The 18686-nt window shown below is 47.3% G+C and overlaps 1 protein-coding gene across 4 annotated transcripts; it reads left to right on the forward strand.

Annotated features, from left to right (window-relative positions):
* The first annotated feature begins 1445 nt into the window (after window positions 1-1445).
* Window positions 1446-17066, forward strand: MYCBPAP (MYCBP associated protein). 4 transcript variants are annotated; one of them, XM_030534721.1, is made up of 20 exons: window positions 1522-1610; window positions 3687-3778; window positions 4937-5064; window positions 5701-5860; window positions 6037-6143; window positions 7537-7720; window positions 8108-8223; window positions 8917-9067; window positions 9455-9570; window positions 9753-9868; window positions 10831-10939; window positions 11282-11471; window positions 12018-12205; window positions 12792-12938; window positions 13153-13497; window positions 14240-14361; window positions 15172-15287; window positions 15847-15980; window positions 16204-16386; window positions 16914-17066. In XM_030534721.1, the coding sequence occupies exons 2-20, from the start codon at window positions 3760-3762 to the stop codon at window positions 17013-17015; spliced, it is 2733 nt and encodes a 910-aa protein (XP_030390581.1). In that variant the 5' UTR covers window positions 1522-1610; window positions 3687-3759; the 3' UTR covers window positions 17016-17066. The 4 variants fall into 4 exon arrangements, with proteins under 4 accessions (XP_030390580.1, XP_030390581.1, XP_030390583.1 ...); XM_030534720.1 differs by lacking the exon at window positions 3687-3778 and having other exon boundaries at window positions 1446-1610; XM_030534723.1 differs by lacking the exons at window positions 1522-1610; window positions 3687-3778; window positions 4937-5064; window positions 5701-5860 and adding an exon at window positions 6320-6476 and having other exon boundaries at window positions 6051-6143.
* Window positions 17067-18686: the final 1620 nt, after the last annotated feature.

Here is an 18686-nt window from a genome sequence, read left to right on the forward strand (position 1 = left end):
TTCTGGAAGATCTCAGCATGCAGTGATCAGTTATGAGCCAAGCAGCACTTTAAAACCAGGGAGATGACAGGTCCCAGAATACAATCCCCCATCTTTAATGTGGGGGGATGGGGCAGACTTTGAGAAGGCAGCCCACAGCAAGGATAAGTCCCAGCATGCACTGCACCATCTTGAGGAAAGCAAAAAGCATTGCATTTTGGGATCCAGCCCTGTAGCTCAGGGGGGACATGAGGAGGACTGCCCCCTCCCTGGACATTTTTTTGTCCCTCCCTCCCATTGAAATAAGATGTGTTGCAGGTGTTTTCTCTAGTTTCTTAGCTTGTCCTCAGATGTTTAATAGTAGCCCTAAGGCCACAGAGTAGTAGTCACGGTTCCAATAGCTGAAGTGTGGAGAGAGGGAATGCGATTGACCATGTTTTAGCTAACTGAAAAGTGGTGGCTGCATCACGCTGCTGCTATAAGAAAGCATGTGTGCAACCCTGGTAAGAAAGTGTCTGCTGAGAAGGCCTCCGCATAGAGCTTGCCAAGCGGGGATATAGCATTCTGTGCTTGGAGTTTCTGTGACCAGACGCTGCCTTCCTGTTTGAAGGGCAGAGAAGGCGAGAGGAGAGGGAAGTTCCTTTTGAAATGGGAGTGAGCAGAATGCTCCTTTTGGAACACACAAGAGCGTGGATGAGCTGCCAAGAACCAGAACGTTCTTCTGTGGCCCAGAAGAAACCTTGGGTGGACTGTCGAGGGGCTGTGAAGCTACTGCAGAGTCAAAGGGGATGTGAATATTGACAGGCACTAGGGCTGTGGGCCCGATCTCCCCAGTGCCTTGGCCTGGTTTAGACCCATCTCCATTTTGCGCTGTTTTTCCATCACTCTAACAACCCCCTTTGGGGGAGGTTCGGCCTCGTGTAGGGCAGGGAAGCCGCCTTGCTGAGAGGCATTTGCCCTGGAGGGAAGGAATCACAACGCTGCAGAAAGGCCCAGTGGGCTGGAGGTGCCAGCGGGGGGCTGGGGCGTGGACGGGCAAGCCCCCGAGCCCATCAGGGCAGGGGAGGAGGAGGAAGAGGCAGACACTGCTGGTGGCTGCTGAAGGACATGGGGCAAAGCACGGGCACCGCCTCTCACAGTGCACTGCTGCCTCGCTAATTGTCCCAGTCCTCGGAGCAACGTCCCCAGCAGCCCCATTGCCCTTGTGACCTATGGGCTCAGCAGGGCTTGCCCAGCCCCAAGCAGCTCTGAGACTGACACTGCGCACGCGCAGGCTCAACCGGCTTGCTAAGGCATGCGCAGTCTGCCACCTGAATGGATGGCGCATGCGCACAATCGCAGCCCTGCGTGCGGGGAGTTCGCTTCCCCGGACTTTAGAGTGCGGGAGGCGGAGCTTGTCTCCCGAGGAACTCGCGCAGGCGCTGTGGCTGTGGCTGTGGCGGAGGGGTTGCCAGGGAGACCGGCCCAAGCCTGTTGCGTGCCCGGGCCCTGCGGGATGCAGCCGCCGGCGGCGCCGCCTCAGAGCTTGAAGAAGGAGGCTCGGGGCGGCCGCAGGGTCCCCTCGCTCGTCGCCGTGTCCGAGACTATGAACAAGTCGAGCAAGAAGGACTCGCGGACCAAAACCCCCCAGGGTAGGGGCGGGGCGCTGGGACCGGCAGCACAGCGCCCCCCCCCCCCCGCGGCATGGCTGCAGGGACCCCCCCCTTCCGGGCACAGTGAGGGGGCCCGGGGAGTCCCCCCGGAACAGAGACCCCCCCCTCCGGGCACAGTGAGGGGGCCCGGGGAGTCCCCCCGGAACAGAGACCCCCCCCTCCGGGCACAGTGAGGGGGCGCGGGGACTCCCCCCGGAACAGAGATCCCCCCTCCGGGCACAGTGAGGGGGTCCGGGGAGTCCCCCCGGAACAGAGACCCCCCCTCCGGGCACAGTGAGGGGGCCCGGGGAGTACCCCCGGAACAGAGACCCCCCCTCCGGGCACAGTGAGGGGGCGCGGGGACTCCCCCCGGAACAGAGATCCCCCCTCCGGGCACAGTGAGGGGGTCCGGGGAGTCCCCCCGGAACAGAGACCCCCCCTCCGGGCACAGTGAGGGGGCCCGGGGAGTCCCCCCGGAACAGAGACCCCCCCTCCGGGCACAGTGAGGGGGCCCGGGGAGTCCCCCCGGAACAGAGACCCCCCCTCCGGGCACAGTGAGGGGGCGTGGGGAGTCCCCCCGGAACAGAGACCCCCCCTCCGGGCACAGTGAGGGGGCACGGGGACTCCCCCCGGAACAGAGACTGCCCCCCTCCGGGCACAGTGAGGGGGCCCGGGGAGTCCCCCCGGAACAGAGACCCCCCCTCCGGGCACAGTGAGGGGGCCCGGGGAGTCCCCCCGGAACAGAGACCCCCCCTCCGGGCACAGTGAGGGGGCGTGGGGAGTCCCCCCGGAACAGAGACCCCCCCTCCGGGCACAGTGAGGGGGCCCGGGGAGTCCCCCCAGAACAGAGACCCCCCCCTCCGGGCACAGTGAGGGGGCACAGGGAGTCCCCCCTGGAACAGAGACCCCTGGGCACAGTGAAGGGGTCTGGGGACTCCCCCTGGGCACAGAGACACAGTCCAGGCACCTCTGCAGGGACCTCACCCTCCCAGGCACAGTGACAGGGGAAGGCCCTGACAGGGCACAGCCAGGGCCGGTGCAACCTTTTAGGTGGACTAGGCAGTTGCCTAGGGCGCCGAGATTTGGGGGCGCCAAAAAGCGCCCCCAATTTTTTTTAAATGGTTGAGCAGCTGCTGCTGCTGGGACAGAGAGGGAGTCTGAGCTGCCAAGAGCAGCCGCAGCCCAGGGTGTCCCCTGGGTCAGCACGCCGCCATGGCAGCCGGCAGCCCAGGGGCGGGGTCCCCTGGCCCAGGGAAACCCCCGGCTGCCGCGGCGGCAGGCAGCAGTCCAAGGTGTCCCCTGGGTCAGGGCACCGCCGTGGCAGGCAGCACTCCAGGGTGTCCCCTGGGTCAGGAGGCCGCCGCGGCAGCCGGCAGCCCAGGGTGTCCGGAGGGGGCGGCAGGCAGCTCCCGTGGAGCTGCCGCAGTCGTGCCTGCGGATGGTCGGCTGCTCGCGCGGCTCCGGTGGACCTCCCGCAGGTACGACTGCGGCAGCTCCACCGAAGCTGCGGGACCAGCGCGCTGGGCAGCGAAATTGCCGTCCGCCTAGGGCGCTCAGAACCCTAGCGCTGGTCCTGGGCCCAGCACTGGCACCAGCTCCAGAGCCCTGCCATGCTGGCATACAGCTAAGAGGTATTGGTATCACTGCCAGGGAGTCACTGGGGCACGGCTCTGGTACCACCTCGGGGTCCCTAACGCATTGGAGGCTGCACATCCTGCCATCGCCCAGGTAGTGTAGCCAGAGATCCACCGGGACAATCTGGGAGCCCTGACAATGTTCCCATTGCCCACTGTCACCACCGCCAGCCATGCATGAAATGGTGATGGAGTGTCTGAGTGGACCTTGCATTGCCTTGACAATCCTGCCTTTGACCTGTTGGGACATAGGCCTGGGAGTATCCAAGTGAAATTGACCTTGCTTTAACAGCACCGTGAGGACCACACGCTGAACTGGGATAGAAAGTGGTTCTGATACTGTTACCAGCTGCCTATTGTGCGTTAACTTTATAAAAGAAAATCTCATCCCTGCCTGCCCTTATCTAGACTTATACCAGGTGGTTGTTTGTTTGTTTTTTAGAGGGAGGCAGGACTCAGCAGGTTAAATTTTCCAAAAGCTGCACCTATGTTGGAGAGGTAGCAGCAACTCCAGTATGTCTAATTGGGTGCATGGTAAGATGTGCTTTAATATTTTCAGCAGGTGACAGAAAAGGAACATATATGCCTCCAATGAGATTGCAGAAATAACTGGGCAGGTCTGGATGGCTTGGCTAGCCCTACCCTCAGTATACATCCAAGTGATTTGTCACAGACATATCCATATCTAATCCACTTACCCAGATAAATATTGGAGTCCTAGGGAGAATGATTTCCAAATACCGATTATAGTCTGTGAGAAGACTGCTAAATCTGCCTCTGAGTACTGCAGTGCTCTCATATGTTTTCAAAATACGTATTACATAAAATTAAGAGGTTTCACCCTGATATTCTTTTTAATGTTTGGAAGGGATTGAAATATAATACTACATATTCCTAATTATGTTAACATACCTGTCTCAAAAAAAAGTGACAGACTCTTACTACTGATTTTCTTTCTGGTTGGAGAAACTTTTGTTGCTTTGAGTCAAAGGTGGAGAAAGCCTTTTAAAGCTCGGATTATTTCTTATTGTATAGTGGTAACACTGAGGGGCCCCAACCAGGGTCTATTGTATTAGGTGCTGTCAGGCACCTAACAAAAAGATAGTTCTTACCCTGAAAAATTTACTACAATCTAAGACCAAAAGGAGAGACAAGGAAGATATAACATCACAAGGTAATGAGGAGAATGCCACAACTCAGGACCTAAGCAGAACAAATTATCAAAGCCGTGATGATCAATATGCATTTTATGAGCAGCAATAATGTCTCCCTGAATATACAAATCTGATATTTATGCACACATGATAAGAGTTTTTGTTTAAGGACTATCATGCAGTTGAGTGTGTAACTGTGTTAAAGTTCTCTGTTTCCATTTCCATTTGAAATAGGAAACTTTTGTAAAAGTTCTTTGTTTCCATTCTGGGTTGTTGCCTGCTGGAAAGGTACTACTTGAAAATGTATTGCATTGTGACTAGGCCAGGGTGAAGGGAATGGGGCAGATGAAACCCACTGTCCATGTTCAAATCATGTGGATACCATGATGTGCTGAGCACGGACAATACTGAGTTCTAGTTTTCCATACATCTTGAAGACTAGTACTGCCTTTAAGGCTTTCTCAGTTGTCCAAAAGAAAGAAGGGGTTTCCCTGGGGGAGAGAGACAAAGTGTTTTTACTTCTGTGCTTGTGTTTCAGATAAGAAGAGAGTGAAGACATTTGAGCAGCCCTCCCCACCAATTCAAGAGGAGCCTGAGCCTGTCAGCTCTGTTCTGCAAGGAGATGAAATCCAGGCTCTGGCAATCAAGGTGGAAGATCTAGAGAAGGTGGGTATAAAATCTTGTGTCCCTTGTCACAAGGAGTAGCTGCTTTCACTGAAACTTTCTCTTTATGGGGGCTTGGGGGGGCGGGTCTCATCAAAACAAACTATAGGAGCTTTGCTCTTGTTCCACTTGTCGCTGTCCTATTTCTGATGGCCTGTCAAATCATCAGAATTTTTAGCTAGTCTTTGTGAAAAAGCTGCTGAAAGTGGAAGATTAATTTTATACTAAGATCTTAAATGTCAGGATGAACCATCTGGTGCGTTCAGAATCACACTTCCAACTATTTTGTTTCTTTTAAGGTTTCTATGGTTTTGAAAAAAAAATATAGCACCTTTATGAAACCCAAACTGAACTACTTAAGAGGTAGCATCTGCCACTAAGCTATAGTGCAGAAAATTCTTGGGGAGGCTACTCAGAGTTCATTCCCCTGCCCCATCAAAGCAGCAGAGTCAAAATAGGATGTTACTTAATTTGATAACTGTAGTTCTATATACCACACCTTCCTGAGGAGGACCAGAAGTGTGGAGACAGACCTTGGTGAGTTCTTTACTTCCAGGCCCTCCCCAGCAAGATCAGAAGGGTGGAGATGTGGCAGTGCTGTACCTAACCTCATTGGGACTGTGTATTCTGTTTCTGTAGCTCCATACTCCACGCCTTCCCCAAGAAGGGGAAAAAACTCCTGTTGCCAGGAAGTTCATCATTCGAAGACACAAACCCCAAGAGGCTGGGAAGAAGGCACAGCTCCTGGTAGCATATCCTGCTGATACTGATGCATCCAAGAGACCACTGAGTTATTCTGGTAGGGTTAAACTTCAGCTCTTACCTGTTACTCTTGGTTTTGCTAGAACTACCTGTGGCTAGACCTTTCAGAGTCCAGAAATGAACCTGAAATTCTTGTAGTCTGTTACTGTTTCTGTCCACTGTGTATGATATGGGGCGCTCTGTGATCTCACAGTCTGTCTTGCTTTATTGCAGGGCCAGAAGGACCATTTGTTGATAACTGTGAACAGATTCTCCCCCACAATATCTTAGGAAGTCTCCAGGAATTCAAGAGAGAAGCCTTAGCTAGAGGAAATGCTGAGGTTGGTTTATAAAGTTGTGAAATGGCTGCCATCAAATGCTGTCCTAGAAGTAGAGTGTGAGTAGAGTTGAATGGATTTTTTGCATGAATAGATTATTCACTGAAAAATGGACTTCCAGCTGAGCCAAAGCTATTTGCAAACTTTTCATTTTCAACCCTAAATTTCTTTCTGGCTAGATTCACAAGCGGATTTGTGTGGCATAAGGAGGTGGTGAGGGTGTCCCCCTTATGCCCAGTAGTCCACTGGCTGGGGAACTCAGCATGGATGTGGAAGACTTGGGTTCAAATTCCTCCTTTGGTGCAGAAACTTGAACTCAAGTGTCTGCCCTCCCAGGTGAGTACTCTAACCACCAAGCTATTGGATATTCTGGGGAAGTCTCTGGCTTTTCTGTTGAAGCTTTCCACTTTTCATGAAATATTGACATGTTCATTGGGTCACAAAGAGAGAGAAGTAAGATTCTATAGCCTGGTGGTTAGGGCACTCACCTAGGAGCGGGAACTCCTTGGTTCAGGTCCCTAGTCCAGAGGAGGGATTGGAATCTGGGTTTCCTGCATCCCAGGTGAGTATCGCCACAGGGTTATTAGGGTCACCACTGCCATGGAAACTGGAAAAAAATAGTTTGGGGTCAGTCCAAAAAAAATTTTTTTTTTTTGTTTGGGTAGTGAACCAAAAAATCTGTTATTCACACAGTCCTAGTGACGAGTGCAGTAGACTTAGGTTTAACTGAAAATGCTTCAGAAAATTCTCTGGCCTGAGACATGGTTTGCCCATATGGGAGGAAATTGCTTGCAGAGTAGCTGCAATGCCAGGCCTAGTAAGTCCTGTCTGGAGAAGAGTAAGAGAAATTGGACAGTTCCAGGCTCCATTTCCATCAGCAGTTTTGCTGAGAGCACCAGTACTGAGTAGCACATAGAGAAGTGAGGTGATGAGATAGTGCCTTTCCTTATGTCTGACTATTCAATGTAGCATAGTCTTAAACAGTCTGTGAGTGATGCTGTGAATGCCAGAAACTGTTGATACAGAAGTGCTTGCGTAGAGACAGTGCCAATCCAGAATGCTCTTTTCTTTACCTCTTTGCTCCATTTGTTTTTGTGGTGCCTGTGCATGGATGGGTAGGCTAATCTAACTTTTTAATTTAATAATAATAGCCCACCTTAATTGATTAGTCTGGTTATAGCTGGTATGGCAACACCCATTTTTTCATATTCTCTGTGTATATATATCTTCCTACTGTATTTTCCACTGCATGCTCCCAATGGAATGGGCTGTAGACCGCGAAAGCTTATGCCCAAATAAATTTGTTAGTCTCTAAGGTGCCACAAGGACTCCTGGTTGTTTTTGCTGATATAGACTAACATGGCTGCCACTCTGAAACGTTTTAATTTCTGTTCAGTTAGCTGAGCTGATTACAGACTCACATCTGGATGGTACAGTGGCAGCTTTAGAGAAGTACAGAGAGAAAAATGGGGATGGGAAGAGGAGAAAGTGTCTCTGGGCCCCTCCGTCACAGCACAGAGCCCTCCAGAACTGGCATCATAATGTGGCACTCAGGAAGAAGCAGCAGAGAGTTCTGAGTAGTGAGTAAAGCTGGGACAACTTCATTGTGTGGAACACTATGTAAGACTGTGTGAACCAAACACCATCACAGTAAGTTATTACTGCCCCAGGCAAACCAAGGCCTGGCTGATTTGGGAAATTGGATAATTGTGCAGCAATACACACATTTTCAGTGGTCCCCAGACCCTAGTTGTGCTGAATGAGGTGGTTCAGCACATTCAGGCTGTGAGGATGGCCTTGGTGGCTTGTATGGTCATGGCTGGAAGTAGCAGTGAGGCAGATTGAGGGGGGGAGTGTAACTGGAAGAGAATTACCATGCTGGAGAGGCAGGTAGCTGGAAGGAGTGAGGCTGATTTTCTGGAGACTCTGGTTGGTAAAAGAGGTGATTCTGTTTTGCTTCTTTTTAGAGTTTCTTCAGAAACCAGAAAATGAACTGCTGATGAATCTCTCTGAGGATTACAGACGAGTCCAGGAAGAGCGGTATCTTATCGACCGGAGCCTCCCTGCTCTGCACTATGGGAAGGTGAGAGCCCCACTTCTTCAGAGTCCTGATTATTCCGGTCTTGTGGAAGGGGGTCATTTGGGCTAGGATGTTAGTGTCATGAATAATACTGTTGGGACTGGCATAGAGGCGCCATCTTTAGGCATCTACCATATCCACTGCAGGTCCGAAATGAATTACGGAGCTTCCAGTTATTTCAAAGAGAAACATCATTTGATTTAAAAATGGTGGTGATGTAACAAGTATTGGTTAGATATAACTGATGCTGCTCTTGTGGGCTCCTTGCTAAAGAGCTTTAGTGCATGGGGCACTGCCATGCAGTGAGCCTCCTACTAAGGACCAGCACAGGCTGGGGAGATGGCATGGTCGTGTGCCAGAAATTACTATTACCAGACAACAAAGATCTAATGGCATCAGGGCTAGATGCAGAGGTTCCCATTTGGAAGGTGCTCTGAAGGGAAATGTTCCTGGGCTAAAACAAGGGAGTCATTTGCTGTGTATTTACAGCACTACAAAAAGGATTCACATCAATGGGAATATATTGTGTTAATATCATCTGATCTTTCATTCAGTCAGAGTGTCCATTTGGATTGAGGAGAGGTCATAATTGGTTAAATCTTCTTATAAACAATCTGTGATGCCTTCTGCTTAGTTCCTGTGAGACTGAGAGACAGGTTATCATTGCATGGCGGCAACCTTCTTTTTCCTCCCTAGGGCTACCGTGTAGGAAGTGAGTTCTGGAGCCAGCCTGAGTGTATCGGAGATGAACTCACTGGTCTGATGATGACATTGACCCAGAGGGAGCGAGGCTACCCAGAGCCTATCACTCATGTAGGGAAACCTCAGAGTGTCAAGATGGAGATGGGTGAGGAAATGGGTGGAGGCACAACTTTAACGGGGAGGCATGTGGAACAGCGAAGATTAACTAGCCAGTAGTTTTAAATTGCTGCGAGGAGGCTCGTATTGCTAGGATCCCTTCTGGCAGTGGAAAGGCATTGATGTGAAGCAGCTTACGCTGTCGAGCGTCTAGTCATCACATGGAGGGACCTGCCAAGTTGAAGGCTGCACTACTGCAGTCTTAGGTGACACTGCCAGGGCACTCCTAAGATTAAGTTCACACTGATGGAACTGTGTTTCACAGAGATACAGTTGGGGTTATTTGGACTGTTGCAAGATCAACTGTCGGGGAGAAAGTGAAACCAATAGGCATGTGGTGTATAAACCCTGAACTCACATGTGATTAATTCCACAGGTTCCAGATCTGCAAAGGAGTCCCCTTTCCGTCTCACCTGGGATAAGAGTCTCTTCCTGAGGTATCGACGACAGGAGCTAAAATCCGTCCTAGAGGAGCTGGATTTTAATCATCCTGTAAGACCAGTGGACTCTCTCCTAAGCACAAGACACTGTTTTTAAGGCAGCATACTGTGCTTCTCTCCTTCCTTAGCAAAGGATATACTATAGCTTAGTTTGACTACGTCTGACTCCTGTATAAGAAGAAAAACTAATAGATGTCCTTTTTCTTTTTTTTATGTCTATTACCTTTTGTGAAGGACCTAGATGGCCTGGAAGTGATTGGTAAAGGGCAACCTTTCACTTCTGTCTCAGCACAGTATTTCCAGCTGTGCCAGGAAAATAAGGAAGGCACCATTGAAGAGAGAGTGAGCGTGTAAGTTATGTTTGATGATAGTGATAAGAATTGTGGATACTGACCAGCAGTCTTTGAGGATTTCTCACTTGTCCTTATCCAGAATGGGTCAGATTCTCCACAGAGGATAGGGAAGTGGCCTTAAGAAAGCCAGAGATAGCTAGTAGAGAACTCCCCCTGTGCAGGGGGAATTCTCCACTGGTGGAAACCTGATGGAGGTAGCTCCAGTGCCTCCAGTACCAACTGCCATCCTCATCCCAACGTAAGGGGCCTTGTTAAGAGTGCTCCAGGGTGCAGCATAGGTGGAAAGAGGAAGAGGTATGGCAGAGTGAAGCACTGCTATGGTCAGTTCTCCATTGGCAAAGTTAGAGGTGCTCCTGTGTGACTCTGAACTAGCACTGGGGCTTCATGGCTGAGGATCAAGGAGCTGAAACCAACTTCTTGTGGCCCACCCTTTTCCACTCACTTTGCCCTAGGTTAAGCAGGGTGGAGAATCTTCCTCTAGTTATTCCAGACTCTGCATTTCCTTCAGGTGTCTTCAGTCTTCCATCTTCCTCAGATTTTTTTTTCTGCTCATGGTAGGCATTACCTTTGGTCCATTCTTTGGTGGGTACTGCCTCTTCACTTAATACCCTGTCCCCGGCCTTCCTTAGGCGGTTGTCTTTGTCCATTTCATCAAGTATGAGTTCCATCCTGCCCATTCTTGGTGGTGACAATATCAGTCTGTGTTTGGAGTTCCTTCAAGTTTAGACCCTCGAAGCTGCAGTCTAATGCACTGTCTGTAATCAGAAGACTCTGTGATTTGATGAGTTTTCAGTCTGTTGGCTACAGTGGAACCCTACAGATGAAATGGTTAATCAGAAATGAACTCTCTGTTTCTTGGTTAATGAGAGTGTTCTAAACTACCACTCTGTTCCTCAGTACTTGATAATAACTTGCTTGAACAGTCCCAAGAGAATATTGGCCATTGCTCTGTTTAACAGTGATCCCTTAGAAGATTATCCAGATGTGGTTCCAGAACCAGTATTGGGTCCATCTTTGCAGTTTTGTGGACAGCCAGCTCGTTGGATCAACAGCACCACTTCTCATAGGGTAAAATTGCAATTGTTTTGAAATATGATAAGGCTAAGTTTTCTTTCTTTCCCAAGTCATAGCTGTATATTGAGTGTAACCAGCAGGGTTATTCTGGACATCATAGAGTGGTTGCTAAACTTGTACTTGTTTTGGAGGGATCTAGAAACAGAGACAGGGAGTTTTGTTTATGTTTCTGTTCAGCCTTAGTCCACCTCCTGATGGTGGCAACTTGGTGGGTGCCTTGTACCACTTTCTGTCAAGCTGGATCTAATAGTTTAAGCAGCCAGCTGTAGTATCACTTAATTTGGTCATGGGAAGGCAAATCCTGTGGTTACCTTTTTCTTTCTTTCTCCCACGCAGGATGAAATTGGCATTGCTGCCCGGGTCACCTTTGAAGTTTTGGCGGGTGAGAAAGCTGAATCCTGCCTGACAGTAAGCAATGATGGCACAGCTGCCATATGGTATGATTGGCGGAGGCAAGCCCAGCCGGTTACCTTTGAAGAAACTAAGGAGAAAGGGATGCAGTATTTTTACTTTAACACCAGACCAGGTGAGATGTGGCTCTCTTAAAGATTACCGTATAGGCTTAATACCCATGCCAAAGCAAACGTGAGGTGGACATGTTCAGGGGGTTATCTGAGTCAGGCCACTGCCAAAGCAAACATATGTGGTGATTCTCCTTAAGAAGCTACTTGGGGTTCCCAGATCAGATTAATGCCAGAGGAGATGTGTGAGAAAGATCCCTTTCAAGGGTGGTTGGAGGAAAAAGGATAAGTCCTAGCCAGAATTTGTATGGGTAGAATATCTAAAACCGCATGATTTTCTATTGAAAAATTGGGGCAGAACATGTACTGAGAGTGTTGAGATCAAGGTAAAATTAGGGATTGAAAGGGTGAAGAGAAAAAAACCATTCAGCAATCTGATGGATGAGAGTAAACCTGGAAGATGGATGTCGATATTAGCTGTGATATCTGGCTGAAGAACAGGCACTGACACCAAAAAATAAGCAGATTTGTGAAGTATTTGGAAGAGGATTCAACAGGACAAGAGAACTCTTGTACTCAGGTGACTGATGTGCTCTCTCTGTTATTCTTAGGTGTCATTCTGCCTGGAGAAACTAGAAACTTTTCCTTCTTTTTCAAGTCAGGGAAGGCAGGAATCTTCAGTGAGTCCTGGGAGTTTGGTACTCATCCCATGTTATTAGGAGGGGCTGTCCTGCAAGTATCCCTGTGGGGTATTGCTGTGTATGAGGATAAGTTGGCTGGCCTCAGAGATGAATTGGAGGTAACCAAGTGGTTAGCTATGTGAATGTAAGCTTCAGACTCAATGTGTAAATATAGTACGATATGGGTGCTGCAATGTTCTTATTGCCATAAAATTGGGACTAAGGGTAAGATTATCAGTCTCCGATATAGCACTTGTTTTTTGTTTATCTTTTCTAGTTTTAGTTAATTAGGTAGTTATGCAGGTTTTCCAAATGAAGTGGCATCAGCACTCCACATCACCTCAATCTATTTTCATGCCTCTTGTATAAAATCTAATGATGTCTGTCCTGAAATACTTACTTTGTCCTTTTTTTAAAAAAAATCCTTCTACCTTTTTTCCTTTAAGTTTTAGTTACCGGTATGTTTGGAGTTTAATGACCTACTACGTAAAGTCAAATTAAATAATAATTTTAAAATTATGCCAACATCTGTAAAATATAGATGTTTGTGTGATGATTTTAATGACCACCGTATTGGATGTAAATACATCTGTGTATTTGAGTCCATGCGACTGAGCATATATGTTAATGTATGCCTATAGTTTTGAGTGTGGCGGGGGCGGGGGATCAAGGAATCAAACCTCTTTGGTTACTGTGGTGCCCCAGAGTGAGCTGGCTGCACGAGAAGTTGCTGTCATAGTGAAGGAGAATCTGAAGGAGCTGCTTGATCGAATTCGGACACCGGAGCGAGTCCTATCTCCTGTTGATGCTTACATCACAGAGGAAGAGTTATTCCACAGAAAGAATCCAGAGGTACAGTTTGCCACTAGATATTCTACACTGAACTGAGCATAAGTACTCGGGAATGATGATGCCGTGGCCTACACGGTGCATCCCAGGGTTTCTAAGCAGGAAGATAGAATAGTCTAGCTTGTCGATTTAAGCACTCGATGGTGTTCTAGATAGTTTCAAAGTAAGACTTGTTTCACCTCTCTATTTATCTTTTCTTTTTTTTTTGTTGTCACAGTTGCACTATCAGCACCAAGTAGTGAAGGAGCTTCATGAATTGTGGAGGCAACACATGAATTTTCCCTCAACTTCAGAGGAAGAGGAGATTTCGCGCCAGAAGAGCGTAGTACAGCCAGTCTCAGGCCAGAAGAGCACTGTACAGGAAATTTGGTGCCGGAAGAGTGCTATGGACGTTGCTTTTCAGAAGAGCATTCCCGGGGAGATCCCACAGCTGAAGAATACTAGGGAGGAGATCCCATGCCAGAAGAGTATTGTGGAGGAGATCCTAAGCCAGATGATTAATGTGGAGGAGGAGGAAGTGAGCCAGACAGAGTGGAACCTTTCCTTTGAGGATTTTAAACAGGTTCTACCCCTCTGTCCTTGTTAAAATTGTGATGGGTTGACAAGGAATGGAGCTGTAACCATTTTGAGATTCGCTTGCTTGGGAATAGTCTGGTATGTTCCAGCTCCCAAACGAATGAAGCCATGTGTGTATCAGAAGTTTAAGTAAATCACTGCAATGAGGTGAGAGGGGTGATTCACTGAGTATGTCAGCAAAAGCCTAGCAGGGAATGAATCATCCTTCAGCACTGCTGACCGTGTCCTGGGTTCTCTTGTGAAGAGACTCCTGAGGGAGGCTTTGCGGCTCCTGTGTGATGAAGGAAAAAGAATTGGGTAACATTGTACATGTTCTGTGTTTAGCAGTATTTAGCTATTGGAAAGCTAAAGCTTTTAGTATGGCGGAGAAGCGCTTGTTGTTTATCCCAGTATTTAGAATGTGAGGGGTGGGGTCATGGTCCAGCCCCCTCTGTTTCCCTTGTGCTTGAAAAGTTCTCCTTATCCATCAGAGAACTTGGGGGCCTAGTGCTCACAACAGGGTCCAGATGAGGTATTTTCCAATTCTCTCCCTCACTGCAGTGTTAGTTTGGACTTAAGATAGGCAAGTCTGGACTCTTATCAGTGCAAGTTTTGCTGCAGCGCACTTTTGGAAACCTGTCTGTTGCTTTTATAGTTTTATTCCCCATTCCCTGCCGTTTTGGATCCCCAGGGTCCTCATTCTAGCTCTGAAGCTGAGGAGTTGCTCACTGAGCTTTCTATCCCATCAGGCTTTGCAATTAATCCCTGAGGAGGAAAAACGAGAAGCGGCCCTGACCCAGCTCAATAAGGCAGCATTGGCACTTTGTGTGGAACAGAGACCAACTCAGTCAGACCTCCTGTACCAAACATGGTATGTTACCATTGCAGAGAAAAGCCCTTTCATACAAATAACTTTGCTTAGTAGCACTGGCAAACTCCAGCAGAGAGTAGACAAGTGTGTCCAGCAATATGAGTTCTATCAGTCCTCTACATGCAAGGTTTTCTACACCTTAGGGATAGCAGCTGTCCAAGTCGTAGATCCCATTTTACTCTGGAGATAAGTCAGAATATTGATCTCGTGCTGCTTTGGAGAATACTTTAGATCTTTTCATTCTCCGAGATTGTTATCTGGCAGAATATTCTGTGTTACCTTTATGAGGGTCTCACCTGGCAGGCAGTTTTATCTGACACTGTATTTGAAAAGGTTGTTGTATCCCATATTCTGTCATTCACTCTTACTTTAGGGCTGTAAACACACTGAAAGTTTCTGTTCACCTGTAAATCAGAAGGACACAGGAACTCCAAGATGCAGATGGGAGTCTGATCCACATTGACTTATGTTGAAGAGGAAGAAACCTTATTTCACTGTATTTATGGATCCAGCAGACCTCTGTTTCCCGAACTATTGAGAGCCATGGGGGTTATAACTTCATAAAATAATTTCTTCTAAAGCCATCTATGCACAATTGTCAGACCTTGGATGTTAGCACATTGAGTTAGTTGGAAGCAGCAATAGCTCTTACTGGTTAAGGTGTTTTTGTTCATGGGCACAGGGTAGAACAAGATGCTGGGAGAAGCAAAAACCCTGCCTTGTCCTGCCCCTCCTCCCCCCCCATGTGCATACGAATCCTCTCCTGCACAACTTCTGGCCATGGCAAATACTGACGGTTTTGTTTCTCAGTCTCCAGCTGTGGCGTGAAGCAGTTGATGGTCTGGTGAGCCGCTCCCTAATGCTGAGATCCCTGCTCAGCATGCCTGAGAAGGACACTTCTGTAGAAATTATTCCAGAAGAAATAGGTAAATTTATAGTCTGAGTACACCAGCCTGTAAGCCATTTAAGCAGGTTTTCCTGGGCCTTTTAAGGGGATTTCAGTTCCATTTAATTTCTGGTAATTTACTGAGCTTCAACTGAAATGACTGCTTGAGCACTTCCCCCCCCGAGCCCTTTGTGAGGCAATATATCAGAAAAAGTAGTCCAGATTATAGTACTCGCGGATTCTCAAAGATACAGAAACCTGTTGGCTTAGCATTAGTATTTGTATTTCTATTAGCATTTAGGCCTGTTTCTCACCCATACTAATAAAAACATTACCATTATTGCTCCTTTACATGCTAGCTCTACTGTATATTTTTTGCTTCTTATGTCCATCCTTAAATGAGACTATACCTGAGAAGTCAGTGTATTGTACGAATGCTAATTTTCAGTGTGCTTCCATAAACATCAGATAGATAGAAAGAGGAAAATACATTATATTACAATGTATTTTCATTTATAATGCACAGTGGCATTGGATTTGCAGCTCTGTACTGGATCGTGAAACAATGCTCTGGGATCACTGGAATTTTTTGTTTGCAGTGGATCTGAAGCAGATTGTAAAAGGAGGAAAGGAGGACCGGAAAACCTTGCAGAAAGAAGAGAAGAAGACAGCTGGGGGAAAGGAAAAAGAGGACAAAAAAGGAGCAATAAAGTCAACAGGAAAAGATAGAGAGGTATGTGGTGGCAATCTAGAAGATGGAAAGTGATTAACTGTTTTTTGAGAGAGTATGTGACAGATTACAAGGGTGTGTATATTGGGTTTCTAAACCTCCATCTTCCTGTGGAAGAGTTGATTTCCTCTCTTTTGAATGAACTGCTGTCTCTGATGTGCAGCATGCTCTGCAATTTGAAGGATGCTATGGTCCTACCTTTGTCTGTCTTTCTGTGTATGATCAGGAACGTTCAAACAGCAGGAAGACAAAAGGGAAAGATGAGAAAAGAGTCAGAACTCCAAGTTTCACACGGGAGGTGAAAGAATTCACACCACTGGAAGGCATAGATTCAGACCAAGTAGATTCTCGCCAGGAACCAGTAGATCCCATTGTACTTGAGAAATACCGTGAAAAACTTTATGTTGAAGTAAGTCTGGTCTTATCTTTCCATGTTTCTCGTTCTCCTGTGTATTTTGTCACCTTTTCTCAGTTGCTTTTGTTCTCTGCTGTCTCCTCTTCTTTGCTTTTAAGTTTAGCGTGAAGGTAGGTGCACAGCTGAGCATTTTATCGGATTAAGAAAACCTAATGAACAAATTGTCAGCAAATGTTAGCATGGGCTGCTATGTCAACCGATCCCCAAGCTGGAATGATTCCATCATGTATTCAGCTGCATGCCCCAGTTCTGACCTGGAATTTCTTCGGCATGCTTACAGATTCTTGAGGGATCATCATACTTAATCTATGTCAGATAACGTTAAACACACTTTCCTTTAGTTCAGACAGCTCTTGTTAGGGATAAAAATGTGTAAAATCCAGATATTTCTTTGAGCATTACAAGCATTGTGTTGGCAGCAGAGTTGTATATAAGCGAGATGCTTTTGCTTCAATCAGTCCCTTTCACCAACATTTGTTATCTTTTCATTAAAAGGGTCTTTATATTGTTTTCTGTTCTAGGTCTATGGCCTTCTGGAGTCAATGGTGGGCAATATGGTTTTTCTGTTTGAAGAGCTAAAGAGAGATGCCAAAGAGCAGGAGAGTGAAGCATTTTCTGTCTAAAAATGCATTGTTGCTGTTCTTTTTAAAGAAATAAATATTCATCTTTTTACAGATCCAGTGTAGTCTCCTTTTCTGTATGAACCTGGCAAAAGTGACTAAAAAACACCAAACCAGGATGGCCCTCTTTTCACATTTTGCTATTGGAGAGCCATCCGGGGAGACATTCCTAGGTCATCTGTTATTTTGACAAAGAAATATTGAATCGGGAGAGTTCAGTGCATGGGGGTGTCACAGACTCAGAAGTGGTTGAGACTAAAAGAAACTGGAGAAATTCTGCCTGTGGAAGAGAGCTGAAAAGTTCCAATAGCTCAGGGCACATTGCCTGTCTTTGTTTCTCAGTCTCCTGTGTCTGAAGCCAATGAGGAGAGAGAGAGAGAGTGCACCAAGTGTTCCTGAACCCAACCATCTTGACACCAACACAGAGAAATATCATTAGAAATCCATGGTTTTTTTTAAATGTCATCTGTCTCCTTGTGTCAGATTTCTATCTGGTGGAGCTGAATTGAAATTGGGAGAGTTAAAAGGGATGAGTTTGCTCCCTTCTGTTCATTTTTCTGTAACTATTTCAGTTCTGGGGGGGCTGGGGGGTGCGGTTTCTCTCTTTTTTTTTTGTGTGTGTGTGTGTGAGTTGGGGGTCACATTTTTTCCACCATGAGGCCTCTGCACAGCTGCTTGTCATGCCTCCTCCTGTGATTTCTCAACAGTGGAGCTCTTCAGGAGTAGCTTGAACAGGGTAGGATTTGGAATCCAGGGCTTACATAGTGAGACTTTAATCTTCTGACTTGGGTTGGCCTTTTCTCCTGTGTTATCCCTGCCAGGGATTTGGTCAAATTGACAGAACGTGGCCTCCTGTGGAAAGATCGTCCTCTTTCTTGTATCTGGCCTTCCTACCTGATCTGTCCTAAAACTTCACTATTAAGCAGGAGCATCCTCATCCTTCCCTGCAGCATCGGCCTGGCTGTAATTAGAATTCTCCAGCCAAGGAGCAGAAGTGGACCCCTTTTATAATACTGTTCCCCACCTCAGTGGAGTAGTACGTTGCTAGTGGAGATAAAAGCAGCACTCCCCTGCCTGGGTATGAAATCATTATCCCACACAGGAGTGAGACAGGATTCCAATGTAAAAGTGCTACAATTCAGTCACCTGCCTTTTCCCCTTTCTTTCTCCTGTTTATATAGTGTTCTCCCTTTTGTTGATCTTCGCATATGTCTCTCTCTTTGGCCATCTCAATGTATCAGTGTCTCACAAGCGGGCAACTCTTATTCCCCTTACTCCCAGAGCTAGTCCCATTGGAATCAGAATCAATGGAATTGACCCTGTGAGTGAAAAGAGCAGGACTTAGCCCTGTTAGTCTCTATCTGATCATCCTCTCTCCTTGTGTGCTGGTTTGTTCTCCATATGTGTCTGCCTGTTTCCCCTGCTGCCACCTCTGTCTGGATTTCCTGGCGTGTCTGTCAGTTACCATGGCATCTTTTTGTGGAAACTTATCATTTCTTAATGCCACACCCACACCATTTAGCCTTGGCTTCAGGACATTTTTTCAAATCCAGAGGAAGCTGGGATATAGTCTATCTCAGCTTGGCACCTTGTTTCAGAAACGTGCAGCCTCCCCATTAAAGCAGCTGGACTCTGTGCACTAGAAAAGGCTTTGGCATTATGAAGAAAATATAT

Source organism: Gopherus evgoodei, chromosome 15 (genome assembly GCF_007399415.2).
Source record: "Gopherus evgoodei ecotype Sinaloan lineage chromosome 15, rGopEvg1_v1.p, whole genome shotgun sequence".
Taxonomy (NCBI): Eukaryota; Metazoa; Chordata; order Testudines; family Testudinidae; genus Gopherus; species Gopherus evgoodei.

Coding starts and splice junctions, on each gene's coding strand:
- MYCBPAP (XM_030534720.1), top strand. CDS start 1,475: ATGCAGCCGCCGGCGGCGCCGCCTCAGAGCTTGAAGAAGGAGGCTCGG. Junction 6,144..7,536: donor TAGCTAGAGGAAATGCTGAG/GTTGGTTTATAA, acceptor ATTTCTGTTCAG/TTAGCTGAGCTGATTACAGA. Junction 11,472..12,017: donor TTACTTTAACACCAGACCAG/GTGAGATGTGGC, acceptor TGTTATTCTTAG/GTGTCATTCTGCCTGGAGAA.